This window comes from Saccopteryx leptura, chromosome 3 (genome assembly GCF_036850995.1).
Source record: "Saccopteryx leptura isolate mSacLep1 chromosome 3, mSacLep1_pri_phased_curated, whole genome shotgun sequence".
Lineage (NCBI taxonomy): Eukaryota > Metazoa > Chordata > Mammalia > Chiroptera > Emballonuridae > Saccopteryx > Saccopteryx leptura.
The window spans coordinates 363,983,292-364,002,128 of record NC_089505.1 but is presented as its reverse complement, the minus strand read 5'-3'; the positions used below and the strand labels follow the sequence as shown (position 1 = coordinate 364,002,128).

The following is an 18,837-nucleotide window of genomic DNA, read 5'->3' as shown; positions in this document are numbered from 1 at the left end:
CCTTCTCAGTTTTCTCAGCTGTATAATGAGAATGTTGGCTAGCAATATCAAAATAAAGAGAATTCTATGATTTTTTTTGGTAGTTGTAGCACTTTTGGTCCACCTATATTTATTTAGTATCATTGAGTTTAGATATTATGCAATATTTCTTTAAATATCAGAATGTCATGCACTCAATAGAAAGAGGCATGAACACGGACTATAATTGTTGCAAACTGACCGAATACCGCAATTTCTCGAAGATGGGTTCTAGATTTGGTTTTGCCAACAACCATGACCTCATACCACGTGCTCACCCTCTGAGGGCTCACTTTCCTCATCCGTACAACGTGGGAGGTGAAACCGGGGACCTCGAGGTTATTTCCAGCCTCACCGTTGTTATTCCTTGTCACGAGGAGTAGAAAGAAGCAGCTGGGTGGAGATGGAGGCTTCCACCTGCCCACTGACCTGCTTGAGGTCCCAGAATGAACAAGTGACCTCCAGATTTGAACCCAGGCCCAGTGCCTCCCAGCTCTCTCCCCGGCTCCCCGCCCCTTTTCTGGACAGCGAACCGTGATGGGCCGGGACCATCTGTCCATCACCAGGCTACCTCAGCGGTGCGGGGAATCCCCTCCAACAGGCTGATCTTGGGGAGAGAGTTTTGGGGACAGAGAAGGAGGCAGGATGAAGATGGCAAGGGAAGCGTCTGCATTTCTAAGGACAATGGGGTGAATCTGGGCGAAAGAATTTAGGAGGAGCCGCAGGGAAGCCCAAGATAACTGATAAGGCAGAAAAACACACCGTGGGGAGTGGGGAGAGGAACGGGCGGGACGAGGTGCAGGAGCCCGGAGGTACTGGGGGGGCTTGAGGTCACCTTTGCAAATTCCAACTTGTAAAAACCAATGACTATAATCTATATTTATGCCAGTTTCCATTTATTTATGACATAGTGATATTATTCGCCAACCTGCTTATACCAATGAAAACACGGGTCCAGAGAGAGGAAATGACTTTATTTTAGTGATTGGATTTATGCGTTTTATTTCTAAAAAACAAAACTCAAGTGAGGCCGAGCTGGTTGCTGTGTAAGGTGAACCGGCAGGGGGGGCACCCTCGCCTTGCGTCAGCAAACGAGGCCTCGTCTGGAAAGTGCTGGTTCAGATCATGGTAATCTTCCTCACCCTGTCCTCCCTGTCCCGGGCCCCACACCCTAGCTCAGGTTGGTCCCTCTGCCTCGAGTGACTGTAACGTCCACCTACTTGACAAACACCTTCTCCTGAACTTGGGTATCTCCCCTTCCAGGGCGCCGTTCCTGATGAGCCTGGCTGCCAACAGAACTGGCTATATCCTTGGTTGTCCCTCACTCTGTCCTGCATAGGCTTTTGACACAACATCTGAACCATTTTAGTGACTTCTTTTGTTTCTATCTCTGTCTTCCTTACTGTATCATGGCTTCCCAAGTAAGAGCGGATATTGTTACAGCATTGCTTTATTTGGAACCCACAGGATCTAACATAGGATCTGGTACACCATAGATGTTCCACCGAAGATTTATTTTTTCAACCTTTTTTTTTTTTTCTTAGTGAGAGAGACAGAGACAGAGATAGAGACAGACAGGAAGGGAGAGAGATGAGAAGCATCAATTCTTTGTTGCAGCAACTTAGTTGTTCATTGATTGCTTTCTCATATGTGCCTTGACTGGAGCTCTACAGCCAAGCCATTGACCCCTTGCTCAAGCCAGCGACCTTGGGCTCAAGTCAGCGACCTTGGGCTTCAAGCCAACAACCTTTGGCCTCAAGCTATTGACCATGGGGTTGTGTTTACGATCCCACACTCAAGCTGGTGAGCCTGCACTCAAGCCGGCTGAGCCTGTGCTCAAGATATAATTCAATTTAATGGCTATTTCACACTAAGGAGATTAGATTGGTGTATTGGTTAGTAGTACAATTATCATAGCTGCAATAACAAATAGTCCCGTATGGTTAACTGCTCAAATAAGAGACTTTTTTTTAGTTTGTGTGAAAGTCCAAAATGGGTATTTCTAATTCAGTGGATGGCTTCCCTCCATGTGGTGGCTCACAGGCCTAGGCTTCTCCCACCTTTGTGGCCCTGTCCTCCCACAAGGGCTTTGCCATTGTCTGCACCCACTGGCAGAGGGATAAAGAGTTTGGAGGAGGCATCCCGCTTCTTAAAAGCTTGACATGAGGAATGGCCAACAGCATTTCAACCCTCGTCCCTTGGCAGGTACTCTGATACATGGCCACATCTCACCACAAGGAGTCTGGGAAATGTAGTTTAGCTGTACAGCCAGGAAGAAGAACAGCAAGCAGTCCCTGCCACGGATGGTGAGGGGGCCTCCAAACCTTGTCACTTTATGCTTGTTTGAAGGAAAGGGGACTGTTTGGCCCGGGGAGGCAAGGTTCCTAGTAAAGTGATACCTGTGACCACAGTCCATAGTTTGTCAATTCTTTGTCTAGAGAGATCTAAAGTCCCTCCTGACGCGAGATGCTGTGGTTCTATTTATTATGCACTCAGTGTATACAGAACGCACTCCAAGTGCTGTTGCTGGTGGGGGTGAGGAGGGGAGCAAAGGATGAAGCAACTCTGAACTTCAGGCTGGGCCAATTATTGGGACTCTGTGTGCGCGTATATATATAATATATATATTTATATATTAATATGATATAGAATAGCTCTATAAGGATGATCACAGTAGCGAATATTACGTTAACATTGATCCGACGCTTGATACGTGCCAACAGCTATGCGGAGGGCTTTATGTTTAATCCTCACTTACATTTATCCTTATTTTATAGACGAGTGAACGGAGTCTCGGAGGAGTCCCTTGCCCAGGGTCACACAGCTGGTAAGGGGTGGAGCTGAGGTGCCGGCTCTGGCAAGCGGGTGACAGAGCCTGGCCTGATGCTCCACTCCCCTGTGTGTTCTTCACGGGAGCCTGATACCAGGCCCACCAGCCGGTGTGCTCACCACGGAGGGGACTCATGACTTGGTGTTAAGAGAAATGAATAGTACAGTAATCCTAAACCAAGCCAGCGAAGTTGGTATTATTAACCCCATTTTACAGATGAGGAAACTAGGACTCGGAGGAGCTCGGACGCTGACCTGAGGTCACCGGCCGGCGTGTGGTTGAGCGGGTACGTCAGTGAGGAAAGTTCCTGCGGCATAGAGTGAGTTTGGAGTAAATGAGACAGCGAGGAAGTGCACCCCCAGAGCTGCCAACCCGCGAGGTGGGGGGCAGACAGTCCTTGGCCCCTCAGGTCACCCATAGCACCTTCGGATTGAGATCATTCAAGCAGAATTTCATAAAAGAATTTTCTAAAACTGAAGTAAAACTGGCATGAAATTGACCATTAACTACTCTTAAATTATACAATTCAGTGCTGTTTAGTATGATACGTTGCCTAATCCCGCAAGGGAAACCCTTTACCCAATGGATTTAGCTATTTTGGGTGTTTCATATAAATGGAATCGTATCATATGTAACCTTTTGTACCTGGCTTCTTTCACGTAGCATCATTTTTTGGGGGGTTTCATGTTGAAGCACGAATCAAGGCTTCATTTCTTTCTATAGCTGGATACTCTTCCGCGGTACGGAGGGAGCACATTTTGTTTGTCCAGCTGTCTGTTGATAGACATGAAGGTTGTTTCCAGGTTCTGGCTCTTATAAATCGTGCCACGTGAACAGTCAGGTGCAAGTATTTGTTTGAAAACCACTTTGCAATCTTTTGGGGTACATACGTGTGGTGGATGAAATCGATGAGTCGTCTGGCAACTCGATGTTTGACTTTTTGAGGCCCTCCTAGACTTCCCAAAGTGGCTGAGCTATTTCACATTGTCCAGCAATGGCTGGGGGTTCTCGTTTCTCCGCAGCCTCGCCAACACTTGTTATTTTTTATTTTTATTTTTTTGTATTTCTGAAGCTGGAAATGGGGAGAGACAGTCAGACAGACTCCCGCATGCGCCCGACCAGGATCCACCCGGCATGCCCACCAGGGGCGACACTCTGCCCACCAGGGGGCGATGCTCTGCCCCTCCGGGGCGTCGCTCTGTTGCCACCAGAGCCACTCCAGCGCCTGGGGCAGAGGCCAAGGAGCCATCCCCAGCGCCCGGGCCATCTTTGCTCCAATGGAGCCTCACTGCGGGAGGGGAAGAGAGAGACAGAGAGGAAGGAGAGGGGGAGGGGTGGAGAAGCAGATGTACGCTTCTCCTGTGTGCCCTGGCCGGGAATCGAACCTGGGACCCCTTGCACGCCAGGCCGACGCTCTACCACTGAGCCAACCGGCCAGGGCCTGTTATTTTATTATTATTGTTATCATCATCATCATCATCATCATCATGGCTGACCGCGTGGGTCTGACGTGGTATGTCACTGTGGTTTTGACTTGCATTTTCCTCCTGATGAATGCCTTTGAGCCTCTCCTCCTGTGCCGAGAAGGGGTGGGCAGGAGGTGTGGCGAGTCTCCAGGGATGGTGCAGTGGCCAGGGCACGTGACCCTGGGGCTCCTGTGTCGTTTCTATTTGAGGGGTGGGGAAGGAACAGGTACGGGAACCTGGAGACAGCGAGGGCTGTGCGCAAGGGCCCGGCAGGCAGTGCACAGGGACCCGCAGAGGGTGGGGGATGGTAGCGGAGTGCAGCCCTCATTCTCCCTGCTGTGTCATCCCCGTGCTGGCTAAAACCAGCCTGCAAACCAGAGGGCTAGGAAGCCCTTGCACCATGAGCCGCGAAGGGTCGATCTGGGGCACGGAGAAGGGGCGGGGAGCGCGAGGGGCGCGCGGCACAGTGGGACCCGGAATGAGCTTCCGCTCCAGCAGCCCGGCCCCGACCCGTCGTCCTCGTGTCCTCGTGTCTGTCCTTCACGTAGGCTTCTCCCCGAGGCTGGTGGTGACACCGGCTGCAGTCCCCCCGAGTTTCACATCTCCATCGCGACACCCCATGAGGGAGAGAGAAAGTACCATTTCCAGAACCTCCTGTAGAGGATGGGAGAGACAGCCGTCCCAGAAACCTCCAGCCTCAAGTCTCCTCGACCCGATCTGGGTCGTGTACCCCCTGCAGCAGTTCCTGGCCAATTTCCGGGAGGGTTTTGAACCGGTTGGGCCCACACCCGGGAACTGCAGGGACATGCGCTTCCTGGAAGAAGGGGACTTCCAGCTGAACTCAAGAATGAGGACAGATGCTGGGGGGAACCCCCACTGGCTTCCCGGGGGTGTTCCTCGAACATCTGTTTGACAAAAACACGTGCTTTTCCCGCCACGCACCATGCCGGGATCGGGATCGGGATGGAGGCTGCCCGGAGTTGCTGGTGCCCTTGCTGCTGCAGGGCTGTGCTGGGCTAGGCGGGGGGCAGAGTGCCATCTCCAGTCGGCGCTGGCCTCCCGTGACGCTGTCCAGCCCCTGTCATCTCCCCTCTGGCTCACGGCCATTGTAACCATTCCAGGGCTATAATGAGGCCTGACTCGATTAGAACCAGAGGCCTGAGTTCAACCAGGAGTTTGGAAAACAGAATCTGCTTGTAGATGTTCCACAAAAAAGGAATTTAAAAACCCCACCTATTGTAGGATGCCATATAGATGAAATCTCCAGAACAGGCGACTCTGTGAAGAAAGCTTACTGTGTTTGCTGTTTTTGCTGGGACTGGGTAGCGGTGGAATGGCGAGCGACTGCTAATGGTATGGGGTTCCTCTTGGGGGTGGTGGAAATAGCCTAAAATCAGTTGTGATGGTTGCACGACCCTGTGAATTATATTAAAACCGTCGAACTGTATACTTTAGATTGGTGAATCGGATTGTATGTGAGTTATATCTCGATAAGGCTGTTACAGAAAGGAAGAGACATCAAAGTTTGGTCTGCTTCTGTTCACTTCGTCTAACTTAAAGTTGAAGTTCACTGCTACTATATTCCGTAATAATAAAAATGATATGTAGCTTATACCATGTTTTCTTTTCCCTCCCTCCCTCCCTCCTTTCTTCCTTTCTTCCTTCCTTCCTTCCTTCCTTCCTTCCTTCCTTCCTTCCTTCCTTCCTTCCTTCCTTCCTTCCTCCCTCCCTCCCTCCCTCCCTCCCTCCCTCCCTCCCTCCCTCCCTCCTTCCTTCCTTCCTTCCTTCCTTCCTTCCTTCCTTCCTTCCTTCCTTCCTCCTTCTCTCCCTCCCTTTCTCCCTCTGTCTGCCCTTTCCTCTCCCTCCTGTCCCTTTGCGGTTTCCTTTGGGAGCTGTGACCTTTCTTCTGCCATAGGGTCCCCCTGTTTCTCTTTCTGTTTTGGCCATGTATTGTAAACCACTCGAGTCTCACTCATTTAAGACTTGATGTGTTTGTGACAAGGTGGACGGAGCCTCCGTCAGCTCAGCCTCTTGTGTTTCCAGAGCGGCAGGCCCCTGATGTTCTGAATTCCATTCTCCTGGGAACGATTGTTGTGGAACCCTGGCATTGTGACCCCTGAGGCTTTCAGGAGCCAGCTGACTTTTCGTCAGATGGTTTTGTCTTCAAAACAGGTAGCACCTGCAGCACTTTGGAGGCAAACTGCGACAGAGAAAAGATTCTGATCCTCGTCAGAGGGAAGGAGTCTTGACTTTGGGAAAACTTTATTTTCAAAAGAAGTGCTGGAGACATTGGCTGAGTCTTGTAAGTGAACAGGCAGGAAAATTCCTAAGAAGCAGAGATGGGCTTCCAGAAAGAAGTGGGAGGATTGGGATTGTCAGTCCAACAGAGGTGCCCCTGGTCACAGGCTTCCCAGAGTAGGGCTGAAAGACGGCTTCTTCTAGGGCTTCCTGTTCCACGGGAGGTGGGGGGGTGGACAAGGTGAGTTTAGGTCACATGAGTATTTTCCTATAGTTTAAAAGAAACTTCAATTTCTCATGTGACCACTCACACAAAAGTCTTTCTGATGGCTCCCCTTTTTTTTTTTTTTTTTTTGCATTTTTCTGAAGCTGGAAACAGGGAGAGACAGTCAGACAGACTCCCGCATGCGCCTGACCGGGATCCAGCCGGCACGCCCACCAGGGGCAACGCTCTGCCCACCAGGGGGCGATGCTCTGCCCATCCTGGGCGTCGCCATGTTGCGACCAGAGCCACTCTAGCGCCTGGGGCAGAGGCCACAGAGCCATCCCCAGCACCCAGACCATCTTTGCTCCAATGGAGCCTTGGCTGCGGGAGGGGAAGAGAGAGACAGAGAGGAAGGCGTGGCAGAGGGGTGGAGAAGCAAATGGGCGCTTCTCCTGTGTGCCCTGGCCGGGAATCGAACCCGGGTCCTCCGCACGCTAGGCCGATGCTCTACCGCTAAGCCAACCGGCCAGGGCCTCTGATGGCTCCCTTTTTTGTTTTTTTAATCTTGTTCCGATCATGTATTCAGTCACCAGGAATTTACTGAGCCCCTATAAATCCTGCTGCATCATTGTGTCAGGTGACTTGATTATTGTGTTGAGTCTTAGCCACAAACTGCCTCTGCCTTCAGGAATGCGATGACAGTAATGAGTCAGTCACCTGCTCTTCCTTTTCTCTGCCAGACTGTACTCTCTCTCTTTCAAAGCCATCTTCTTCCAGGAAGCCTTCCTTGACTGAACCTGCCCGTCTTTAATATTTCATCAAATAACTGCTGTGAGCCTGCTGTACCCCTACCCCAGTGCCGGGCCTTGGGGGTCAAGGTCAGAGATTCGGAGGGGAGTAAGTTGTGGTCCCTGTCCTGGGGGAACATCTGGTACTGAGTGAGGTCACAGGAACAATTAGCCTTTGTGTGTGGAGGTTCCTAACGTGTTCCTGCCGTTGCATCCACGTGGCATTTTGTTCTTATTTCCTGTTTGTAGGTGTACTCACTGAGACAGCAAGTCACCCAAGGGAGAGTGTCAGCCCGTCAAAAAGTATTTATTGTGTACTTTTGTCATTCAACACATATGTCACTCATGTATGCTTCCACTACATCGCCTGTCCTAGAGGTGTCCGGGAGTCCTTGCACACTGTTGGTGGGGTGGTAAAACGGGACAACCTCTGTGGAACTTGGTGTGGTAGTTCTTCAGGAATGAAAAAGTAGAACTGCCAGGTGATCCAATAACTTGACTCTGGGGCTCTCTCCCAAAGATGGAAAGCGGGATCTCAAAGAGAGACTTACACACTCTTGTTCACGGCAGCGTTACTCACAGTAGCCAAAGGGCGGGAGCAACCCTGTGTATCAGTGGAGGAATCGATAAACTAAGTGTGCTCTATCCCGACGGGGGGATACTAGCCAGCCTTACAAAGGGAGGACATTGTCACACATGCCACAGCATGGATGAACCTTGAAGTCATTATGCTACATGTGCTAAGCTTGTTACAGAAAAATGAAGGACCTTGTGACCCCACGTATGTGAGATGCCTAGAGTGGTCAGAGTCATACCGGAAGTAGACGAGGGGTTGCCAGGGGCTGGAGGGAGGGACAGTGGGGAGTTGTTCAATGGCTACAGAGATTTAGTTCTGCAAGATGGAAAAGTTCTGGGGAGGGTTTGCACAACAGAATGTATGTATTTAACACTACTGTACTCTACACTTAAGAATGGTGAAGATGGTGAGTTCTATTAAAATACTTTAAGAAGTATATGTATCCAGTCCTTACAAGTACTGAGACTTTTCTGGTGAACAAGCCAGACAAGGGCCCGCACTTCCTTGGTAATCTACTACAGTCAGCACCGACTATGTGCCAGGAATCGTACAACCACCCCAAGAGTTAGCTGCTGCCTGTCCTTCTCGTGTGGACAAGGAAGTGGAAACTGAGAGGTGACAGGGCTTGGCCAGACCCCAGAATAGAAACAGTATCCAAGGGTGGGAGGATTGAGAACCTGGAGCAGGAGGCCGGCCTGGCTGCGGTGGCGGTAATTGAGACACACGGACGGGGAGTGGCTCAGTGAGCGGGAGCGAGGTGCCTGGGGGCATCGTCCAGCAGGCCAGATGTTGCCGCACAGGTATCAGCGCTGTGTCTTGGGTATGGTAGACGGGTCAGCAAACATTTGCCCTGCGGAAGCTCTTTCTTTGGCTGTGACTTTGAACTTATCACTCTGGGGACTCAGAAGTCTCTTTTCTCATCATCTCTATCTGGTATCCCCCCGATTCAACCCTCTAAACTTGCTTCTATTGCCACGTCCCCCAGGGAAGCCACTCTGTGATCAAGCCTGGGTATTGTTTCTTCGCTTCATCCAAGGTTTATAAGTTTCTGCAGGAACCAGCAGCTACTGACTTACTTTTCTGCCTTCCAGTGGAGAAGGTGCCCAACGTGGGATTGGCACGTAATGAATTGGCAGCTGTTGAATTGTTGCAGGAACGAATGAATGAGTGAATAGATGAATGGCAAACTAGATTATAGGGTCAAATATTTACTTCATAGTTGTATAAAACAGTGGGCATTCATTAGATCTTGTGCCCTGTAGACGTGACGAGTGAGGGACTCCTTTTTTCCTCTCATTTTTAGTTTGTTTGTTTATTTATTTTAGAGCAATAGCCAGGAAAAGCGAAAGAAAGAGGGAGAGAGAAACATTGATTTGTTGTTCCACTTATTTATTCATTCATCGGTTGATTCTTGTATGTGCCCTGACTGGGAATCAAACCTACAACCTTGGCTGGCATATCGGGATGGTGCTGTAACCAGTTGAGCAACCTGGCCAGGACCTCCCTTCCTTTTCTTATTATAAGTGCAAATATTGATGGATTCCAAGCCTGGGATTTCTGAACCACAGACGGGAGGCGACGGGGTGAATCTCAGGCAGAGGCAGGTGTGCTTTGATGGATTCTTTGGGTCTGAAGGAGCTTAGTTAGGCTCCTCATTTCTTGAATTTACAACCTTTCGAAGGACAGCGCTGGGCTTTAACCAGATGATGCGATTTGTACATTCCTGAGACATGCTTTTCCTCCCTTGATTCGGAGGTGCCTGTGATGGCCGCATACGTTTTTGACATCATCACAAGCATCAGAGGTGAAAATGAGCCCTGCCAGGTTACGGGTTCCATTGATAGGAAGGTGCATTTTGTTTCAGAAATGGTAAAATGTGAAAATACGGCTGTCACCAAACGGAAGGGAAGGCAGCATGTGATGACAGAGGGTGTTGGGTGGCCGGGTGGGTGGTGCTGATTGGACCTACTGCAGGGAGTTCGGAGGGAGCTCGAGTGGCGGGCGAGGCTGGTGTCGCCAGCTCGTCACAGGTCTTTCCTTCGTCCTAGCACCAGGGGAACAGTCCACACAGCAGAGACCCCTCTCCTTGGGCTGCCCCTGATTTGAAAGGCTGGTGGGATTTCCAGGACGGAGGTGTCTTCTGGAATCAGACACAAAAGGTTCCACCTACTAGCTGTGAAAACTAGCAAAGGTGCTCATCCTGTCCAGCCTCAGTTTCCCCTTCTGTAGAATGGGACAATAATCAGACCTGCCTCTTGGGTTGTTAGGAGGATTTGAGCAGTTATCGCTTGTGTGGAGTCTGATCCACACAGGAAGGAAGCATGCCGTTTTTGCTAGCTACATTACCCTTTTCGGTTATTGGCGCAGTCAGAGCTGATGTCTCCTCTGAGACTGGGTGCTTCCTGACCATTGTGCTTCTACTGCTTGGGGCTGGGTGAAGGGTCAGTGTCATTGAAGTTGCCATGGTGGCTGTGCCCACACAGGGCCTGCATGTGCCCACTGGGCACTCGGCAATGGGGGCTTCCTGGAGGAAGTGAGCACCTTTCCGTGCAAAGCCCTTTCCATCCTGGCTCCCTTTCTCTTCGGTAGGGTGGAGGGGGGGGCACTGAGGTGCTGCTCCTGGAAGGTGATTCTAGGCCTCAGCTGCATCCTCCCTGGTGGTCCCTGGGGCAGTGGCCAGTGGCCAGTGGCCAGCAGCATGATGACCAGCTACGGAAACCACATCCCTGATGCTAGCCTTGCTGGGTCAGGACCTTGGGTTGCTGATGTCCTTGCTAGTTGTGAGTTGTCATGGTGGTGGCAGTTGGCCACCATACCTCTGCTCTATGCTGACATTTCTCAGATCCTTTCCTTGTCTGGGGGCTATACCTGGGAATCTTAGGTCCCTGGCATCTCCAGCCTGCCCCACGGTGGCTGAGAGCAAGTGTGACTTCAGTAGGCTGTACTTGGCCTTTAATGGACTTGTGAACGACAAGACAATGTGTGTGGGAGATGTCAGAGTCTCTTACCATGTTACCATTTCCTTTTATCCAGAAGAAGAGACAGGCTCAGAGAGGTGAAGTCCATTGCCCAAGATCACGCGGCAGTTATGTTGGAGAGCCAGTGTGGGGATGTTTGTCTCCCAGCCCCAGAGTCTCTCCGCTTTCCACTGCGTGGGAGAGGCCCCCAGCACCGAGCTGCCCTCTCCTGCACAGCGAGCACAGCGGCGGCGGCGGCGGCGGCGGGCGGGCGGGGGGGGGGGGGGGGGGGGCGGGGGGGGCGGGGGGGGAGGGGGAGGGGGAGGGGGGGGGGGGGGGCGGGGGGGGGCGGGCGATAGCCGCTCAGATGGTAAACACGCGATTGTTTGAAAGGACCTTGATCGCACTATTAAAACAGTTGGTAGCACAACACACCCTGGGCAAGTCTGCGGAGATTTCACGTTTCACACTTGCCGTTCTTCCTAGGGGACCCTGAAGGAAACGTGTCACCTTGCAGCGGCCCAGACTGAGTTGAGTGCTTTTCTGCCGGCTCGTGGGGCGGGGCGGGGCAGGGCGTGTGGCTGGTGCGTGAACCCAGCTGGCCTCCCGGTGTCCGGCTCCCCGTCACTTGGCTGTTCTCTCCTTGTGTCCCTGGGCCTGTTTCTATGGCATTCGCTTATTTTGAGATTCACAGAATTCTAGGATGCAACTTTTTTAAATGCTGAGGGTTTACTCGTTGCCTCTGGTATGTAGGTGCCCACGACATCCGGGACATGGTCCTTTCTTCATCACCTGGGAGGTTCTTTGATTAAGGTCTGAGTCTCTTAAACATGGGCTCAGAGCAGAGCCCATCTGTTTTTGCTAACCATCATTATATCCTTGCCGTTTAGCTTGATAAATGTTTTTTTCCAATAAATGAATGGATGAACGAACAGATTGCATTTCCCCAACAGAGTCTTCTCACTACGGGATGTCCCCGGGGATGGGAGATAGCGCGCGTAAGGCGCTCAGTAAATGTTTACGAGGCAAGTCCTAGGACACTGTGTTCACACCCGGATTAAATCACTTATGAGAGTTCATCCTGTCTATTGTTTCTAAACCTGTGACCCCTCCCTGCCTGGACTGTCACCTCCTCACTGCCTGGCCCCGGTGTGCAGTACGATCGGGGAATAGGATGCAAGTCGCATGATCACAGTTCCAGTGATTTATCATCCAACCAGACAGTGGCTCCAGTGTTTCTCATCATGGGTCCTTCACAGTGACCACTTCTGTGGAGAGGAGGGACCCAAAGTATCTTTGATTGTTATTCTAACCAGTGAGTGAGGTGGAGGGCAGGGCCCCATGTCCAGAGGTGTCTGCATTGTCAGACAGGACCCTTCCACCTTTCTTGGCTTTCTTGGGGTGGGGTTTCTGCAGGGACCTCTCTGCTTGCTTCTGTACCATGCCTTGATTGGGCCGTCCTGGGAAGGCCTCAGTAGGAGCTGCCCATCCCAAACACTTGCTGGTGCGCAGGGGAAGCAGGATCGGGAGAAATGGCAGGAGTCCAGAGTTACCCGGCCAAAGGCCACAGGTGTAGAACTTGTGGCTGGTTCCTCGGGGCAGGTAGGGAAGCAGGACATGTCGCTTGCTAGTGGATGTGGAACTGAGAGACCTAGTAATTGATATGAAATCCCCACAGCCAACTCAGACATCTGGGGATTCACTGTTCAAGAATCACCGCAGGAAAGGAGGTTTGACTTGACCTGTTTGGAACAATCAGAAAATAATACAGAACAGGGTGTATTCAATCATGGTCCATACTGCCTTGCTTAGCATAGGGAATACAGCCTGGAATTTCGACATCCAGCCATTCCAAGTCTGAATCCTGAATGTGCCATCGCCAACTCGCCGTGTGACTTGAGAAATGTTCCATCACTTCTGGGAGCTTCAGTTTCCTTAGCTATAAAATTCAGACAATCCTAGTTCCTTGCGGGGTTATGATGAGGCTTGAGTAACATAGTGGATATGCCTAGAATGGGTCTGGTACATAGGGATTGCTCACTAAGGGGTCGCTATGGTTTTTGTTTTTAGTAAGACTATTAGTAAGAGTTCAGAATGGACAGATTGTTGGGCTGGGGAAGAAGGGGGATGTGGGCGGGGGGCTAGACAAGTCAGGCTTCAGATGGATAAGAGGAAGATTGGCACAAATCTATGTTGGGCTGTCTTCTTTAGGCCCCTGATTTTCAAAGTACAGTTTCCATAGAACAGGAAAGAACCACATCAGTACCTAGGAAGACTGTTTGCTGTGATATGGGAAAAACAAAATTGTCCAAGCTGTAGCCAGCTGTGGATGACTCAGGAGTTCCTAACATCCTCTGTGAAAGGATGCGAATCCCAGCATCCGTGAAGTCACTTCTGTTGAATAAAACTCAGCACCTATTTGGGGATTTGGCAGTAAAGAAGAGTTTGTGTACCGAATGATTTATGTCTCTTATTTCTGCCTGGCATGCAGGAATTGCTGTCCTGACTGACATACCGTAAGTCACAGAATAGAATTTCAATGAAAAAGCAAAGACGTGGGTGGGTGAAAAAGAAAAATATGGTGGTTGATGGTAATGAATTCTGGTTTGCTCTAGCAGGTAGACACTTTAAATCTGTCATCCCTGGTGGCGGCGGAAAATGAGAGGGTGTTGGCAAGAGCACAGGGATTGGTGTCACATGCTCACTGACATATGGATTGGGCACTTATCCATAGTCACTGTGTGTCCCCTGCCCGTAACCTGAGCCCACCCTGGAAGGCACAGACAGTGCCTGTTCCTCAGGAGGCCTTTCTTAGTCTCTGTCTGAGCCCACCCCCGGGCCATGGTCGAGCATCGGTGCATAAATGCCCCAGCTCCTCCCTCAACCCTCTGTGGGTGGCACAATTCCGAGGTGTGCTCTCTGCTCTCAGAGGGTCCCAGGTGGGATTGTGTACCAGGATCCTAAGCGGTAACCTGCATTACCTTGGACAAGTGCCTTAACCTTGTGACTTTCAGCTTCTCGGGGGATGGTTGTACAGATTAAATGAGTATCATCGCTACCATCATGACCACATCATGACCAGTGCCGTGTATTCACTGGATACTGGGAAGCAATCATTTATGCTCAGTGCTTTAACTTCCTTGCCTTTCTGATTCTCCCAGTGACTGAGTGAGGTGTGTTCTTCAATGACCCCAATTTGAAGGATGAGGAAAGTGGAGCATGAAAGGATAAATAACTCACCAAAGAGCCATAACCTGAGTTCTAACCCAGATGCATTTGTTCTAAGGACAAATGTGTAATGATAAGACGAAATGTTAGCGTATAGGATCTAGCAAGGAAGCCACTGGTGTTACTGTTATTGGCAAGTGCCCAGCATATCGTAGGGACGCCATATTTGTTTTATTTAAAAAGCAGCGAATGGATGACTTTAGTCCCTTGAGATCACAGACATTCTTTTGTTCCTGGCTCTTCCGCAGGCATCTGGAAGAGTCCGTGCCATAAGACAGGTACGAAACAAGTATTGGCTGAATGAATGGAAAATGGAGCACTTTTTAGTTATTGGTAGTTCCTTGGTTCTAAGAAAGTGATGGTAATTGAAATGCATTATTTACTTCACCCTTATGAAGTCCCAGAAGGGAAATAGCCTTAAAATCTAACAGCACTTATCTCTAGGTGTCAGGGATAGTAAAAGATTTTAGCTTCATGCCTTACTCTTTTTCGTGATGGACCTGGGTGACTTTCCTAACTGGAAAGAAATGATCTCTGTTTGAAGAAAAAGAAAGAGAAGCAGTCTCAAAGCATAAACGGGCCCCAAGGCAGCGTGGGTACGATACTGACCTAGATGTCGAGGCGAACCTGGTTTGAGTGGGTTCACAGTCGACGGAGCAGGATGTGGACTGACTGTAGTGTCACAGCTCACACAGCCCTTCCTCACCCCTCCCCCACCCCCGGAGGCTCACGCCAGTCTAGTGACGGAGGCCAGGCTAAGATTAGCGGCCTCATGTCACAAACCAGGGGACCTGAGAGCCAGGGAGGCTCCGCGGCCAGGCCCAGGCTCTGCTCGGGAGCAGAGCTGGATTGCGGCTCAGGGCATCCGACCTGAAGCCCAGCAGCCTTGGCGCTCTATCCCGAAAGCCACTCATGAAGACCCTGTGTGGAAGTGGGACAAGGGCTGGGCTGGGTTGGTGAACCAGGGACTCAGGTGACAGCTGTGTCTGAGTATCTGAAGACCCTATGGTAGAAGGAAGACTGACTGGGGCGTGCTGAGTTAGACAGCCTGGGCTGGAACACCACTTCTGCCACCCATGGTCTGGGACACATTGGCTTTCATTTGTTCCAACCCATGTTGATCCCCATCGAAGTCCATCAGTTAGGATTCCCACGTGTGGGAGTCCATTTCTGCCAAGTAACAACATCCTCCGACTTTCAGCGGCTTGCTCGAGTGCATTTTGATTTTCATGCTCATGGGTCCGTGGATCTGGTGTGGTTTGGCTGATCTAAGCTGGTCTTGGATCGCGAGTGTCCCTCAGTTTCTGGTCCCAGATGGAAGGGCCACTGGGGGGATCACTGGAGAAGGACCACGGGGGTCCCTTCCTGAGCTCATCTTGTTTTCAGAACTCCACCTCGACTTCCCGTCCATGCACAAATATCAAAGCTGTTCCCTATGTGACACCTTGCACCCCAGACTTCCTGCACTCTGTGCACTCAGCAATTAATTAAGCTTTGATATGCACGAATTAATTAAAATACTCTCTCAGGTTCCGAGGGGCTGAAAATACCTTTTTTTTCATCTATGCCTACCTCTTTCCTGGGGCTGGTTCCCTTGGCTGGGGAGGGGCAGGGGAACACCCCCACTTCCCATGGGTGCACAGTTGCAGGTGTCCGTCCATTGCACCTGTCAGCACACTTAATTTCTTGTTCAGGAGCGTAGGTCTAGGGAAGTTAATGACTTGTAGGTTGCTCTCCAATGTAGAGCTAGAAATAGGACGCAGGTGATTCCTGAGCCCTTGCGCGGATGGACTCAGCGATGGCGATGTCGGCCCCGCAGTGGGTTGCTGAGCTGGTGGTTTCCTGGCCACATCCCTTCCCATGCCTGGACAGCCACCCTGTGCTGTGGGGACGTTCCTGACAAGAGTGCCGGCGTCCCAATGAAATCACATGATTGATCTGAGACAGTATCTTCTGCCCGGTCCCCCTGGATGACTCCTGTCTCTTTCTTCCTCCCCCCTCCCCCTCCCAGGTGATTTTCGGTTGTGACAGCTGAGACATGAGATCTTCAGCCTGCAGACTCTCCAGCTTTTCTACGAGAGAGACACTATGGAATCGGTGAGTCCCAGCCCACCCTGTCCAGAGCGCCCAGCCCAGGAAGTGGGCAGGGACTCTGGGCGGGGGGGGGTGGGGGGGTGTTGAAATGCACAGTTTGACCATACTCAAGCACTGAGGTGTGACAGAGACTCCGGGGTGTGAGGACACTGGTGACCGCTAGGGGCACTTGTGGAGCTGTAGACTTCCCAGAGGGCTCCCTAGCATGGGACTTGTCTCCGTGATGCTCAAGGGAAGGTGGGGGAGCAGAGGTGGCACCACAGTGACGTCAGAAGTAGCAACAACAAGGGACCCGCCAACAACAATGGGCGCTGTTCTAGCCCAGTGGCTTTTCAGATAGATTCCTTCCTTCAGGCCACCCAGCGATCCCACTAGGTGTGATCCCTCCATTCATGTCACAGATAAAGAACTTGTCCGGCTGGATCTGAAGTCAGTTTTTCCTGATTCCAGGTCCCCTGCCTTTTTTTCCCCCTCTGTGCCCTGGTGCCTCCTGGTAAGAATATGATTTGCCCCACTTTGCAGCTAGGAAGACCGAGGCCCCGTATAGGGGCAACAGGGTGGCGTCTAAGGAGCCTGACCTCGATGGGTGGGGATTTGTGTGAGAGGGTGATAAAAAATCCCGCTGGGCAGGAAGAGCCGTGGAAAGTCGGCAGAGGAAGCGCGTGGAGTGGAGAGAAGCTTGAAGCCGCCAGGGTGCCTGACACAAGGCTGACCTGCGGTGGCCGGCCTTTCCCGGAAGCCAGCCGAGTGGTGGGAAGAGTGTGGGTGCTGGAGGGGGTGGCTGACTCCTGGCTCTGCCCCCAGTGGACGGACTTCAGGCAGGTCACTAACCCCTGGGTCTCCTATTTTCTTATCTATGAAAGGGAGGAGAGAGTTATTTTTCAGGCCTTTTTTTTTTGTGTGAACAGAAAAACAAGTATACACTGCTGTGTCTTCTATACACTAGGCAGACAGAGTATTGTAATTACTCCACGTTTCAGGAGAAACGCGATTTTTAAGGGTAACTAGACAAGCAGAAGGGCCCAGGATGGGCGCGAGATGGGAGTTTGGCTAGAGGTGGAAAGGCCGTCCTGAGAGGCGTGGTTGGGTGTGACCCAAGCATGAGGTCGTAGGGGACTGTTACCACTTTCCCGGATGGTAAGACTTTACCTGCTTGTTTTCAAAGTTTGATCACGACGGGGTTACCTGAAGACATGTTTTATTTTTTAAATCAAGAGTCCAACACAAAGGTGACATTAGTTTTGCAGGTGTCCCTTTTGGGGATGTGAATTATAATGCAATAACTCAGTAACTCAGTGCGTAATTTAGAGTGAGGTTTTGCTATGAATGATCTTAAAAGAACGTCGGCTCAAAGAAGATAGAAGTACATTTCTCTCTTACCTAAAAGTTCAAGCCCAGGTGGCACAGGGCTGCTATAGCAATGCATGAGACACCCAGGCTTTACTCCTGGGCAGGGAGGTGACCGGCAGGGAGCGTGGGGTGGGCTCTGGAGGGTCTCTGGGTGTTCTGTTTCCTCGTCTGGGTGCTGGTTACATGGTTGTAAAAATTCCTTGAATGGGATACTTATGACACACACAATTCTATGTACAGTGAGTCCTTATTTAACGTTGTCTTTAGGTCCTGTATCTTTAAGCAAAACAACCTGCAGCAAAGCCACTTTAACCATAGCTTATTTGATATAATCAAGAGTTAAGTTCCAACGGCATCTCATTACTGTTATAATGAAATGATGTCAACCGAGGATCTGTATCTATATTATATTGAAATATAATATTCGTACAGCAAAACTCACACTCTCTTAACTCTGGCGGAAGGCCCCACACCTTTATTTCTTTTTATTTATTTCTTTGTTTGTTGGCTCATTCCTATAACATAGATCAATCAATTGCTTATTATGTGCCAGGAACCAGGCAAGGGTGCTTGGGATAAAAAGACTCAAGCAGCAGGCAGGGCCCTGTCCTCACGGGGCTTTCTGTCTAGAGGGAAAGGAAAGATGAAGGTATCAGAGAGATTGGCAGCCACTGGGTTAGGCTCAGTGTGGGTCGCCCTGGGGCACCTCAATCCAACCCCCCACCTCCACGGACTCCTTTGATAGGGAGATCCATTGGTAAGATTAGCGATCAATTGCATAAAGGCTACATAAAAGTATAAAGCGGTCTCCCTCTGTTCGCTGTCAATCAGCACAGAGAAGGGTCAGCTTCCCCTTTCCTCGTGTGTCACTGTGACAGATCCTGACCTCCACCTGGCGTCCGTGGCGCAGACAGGTGTTGGCGTTCGGTCGACGAGAGGGGTAACTCACTGGAGCAGAGCCTTGCTCCGTGAAGTCTGGGGACCTCTTCCTCTGTTTGGGTATTGAAACAAAGGAGTGAATGAGTGGTTGAATGAATGAGTTTGTAAAATCACCCCCCACCCCAGTGCAGTTGTCATCCCTGGGGA

General features: G+C 50.8%; 1 protein-coding gene across 4 annotated transcripts in view; it reads left to right on the top strand.

Annotated features, from left to right (window-relative positions):
- ASAP1 (ArfGAP with SH3 domain, ankyrin repeat and PH domain 1) overlaps positions 1–18,837 on the top strand; it is a 327,653-nt gene that overhangs the window by 16,589 nt on the left and 292,227 nt on the right. For all 4 annotated transcript variants that reach the window (XM_066379536.1, XM_066379535.1, XM_066379533.1 and 1 more), the window contains exon 2: positions 16,319–16,404. In XM_066379536.1, the coding sequence (XP_066235633.1) occupies positions 16,346–16,404 (59 nt within the window). In that variant the 5' untranslated portion in view covers positions 16,319–16,345. The remainder of the gene's footprint in view (positions 1–16,318; positions 16,405–18,837) is intronic.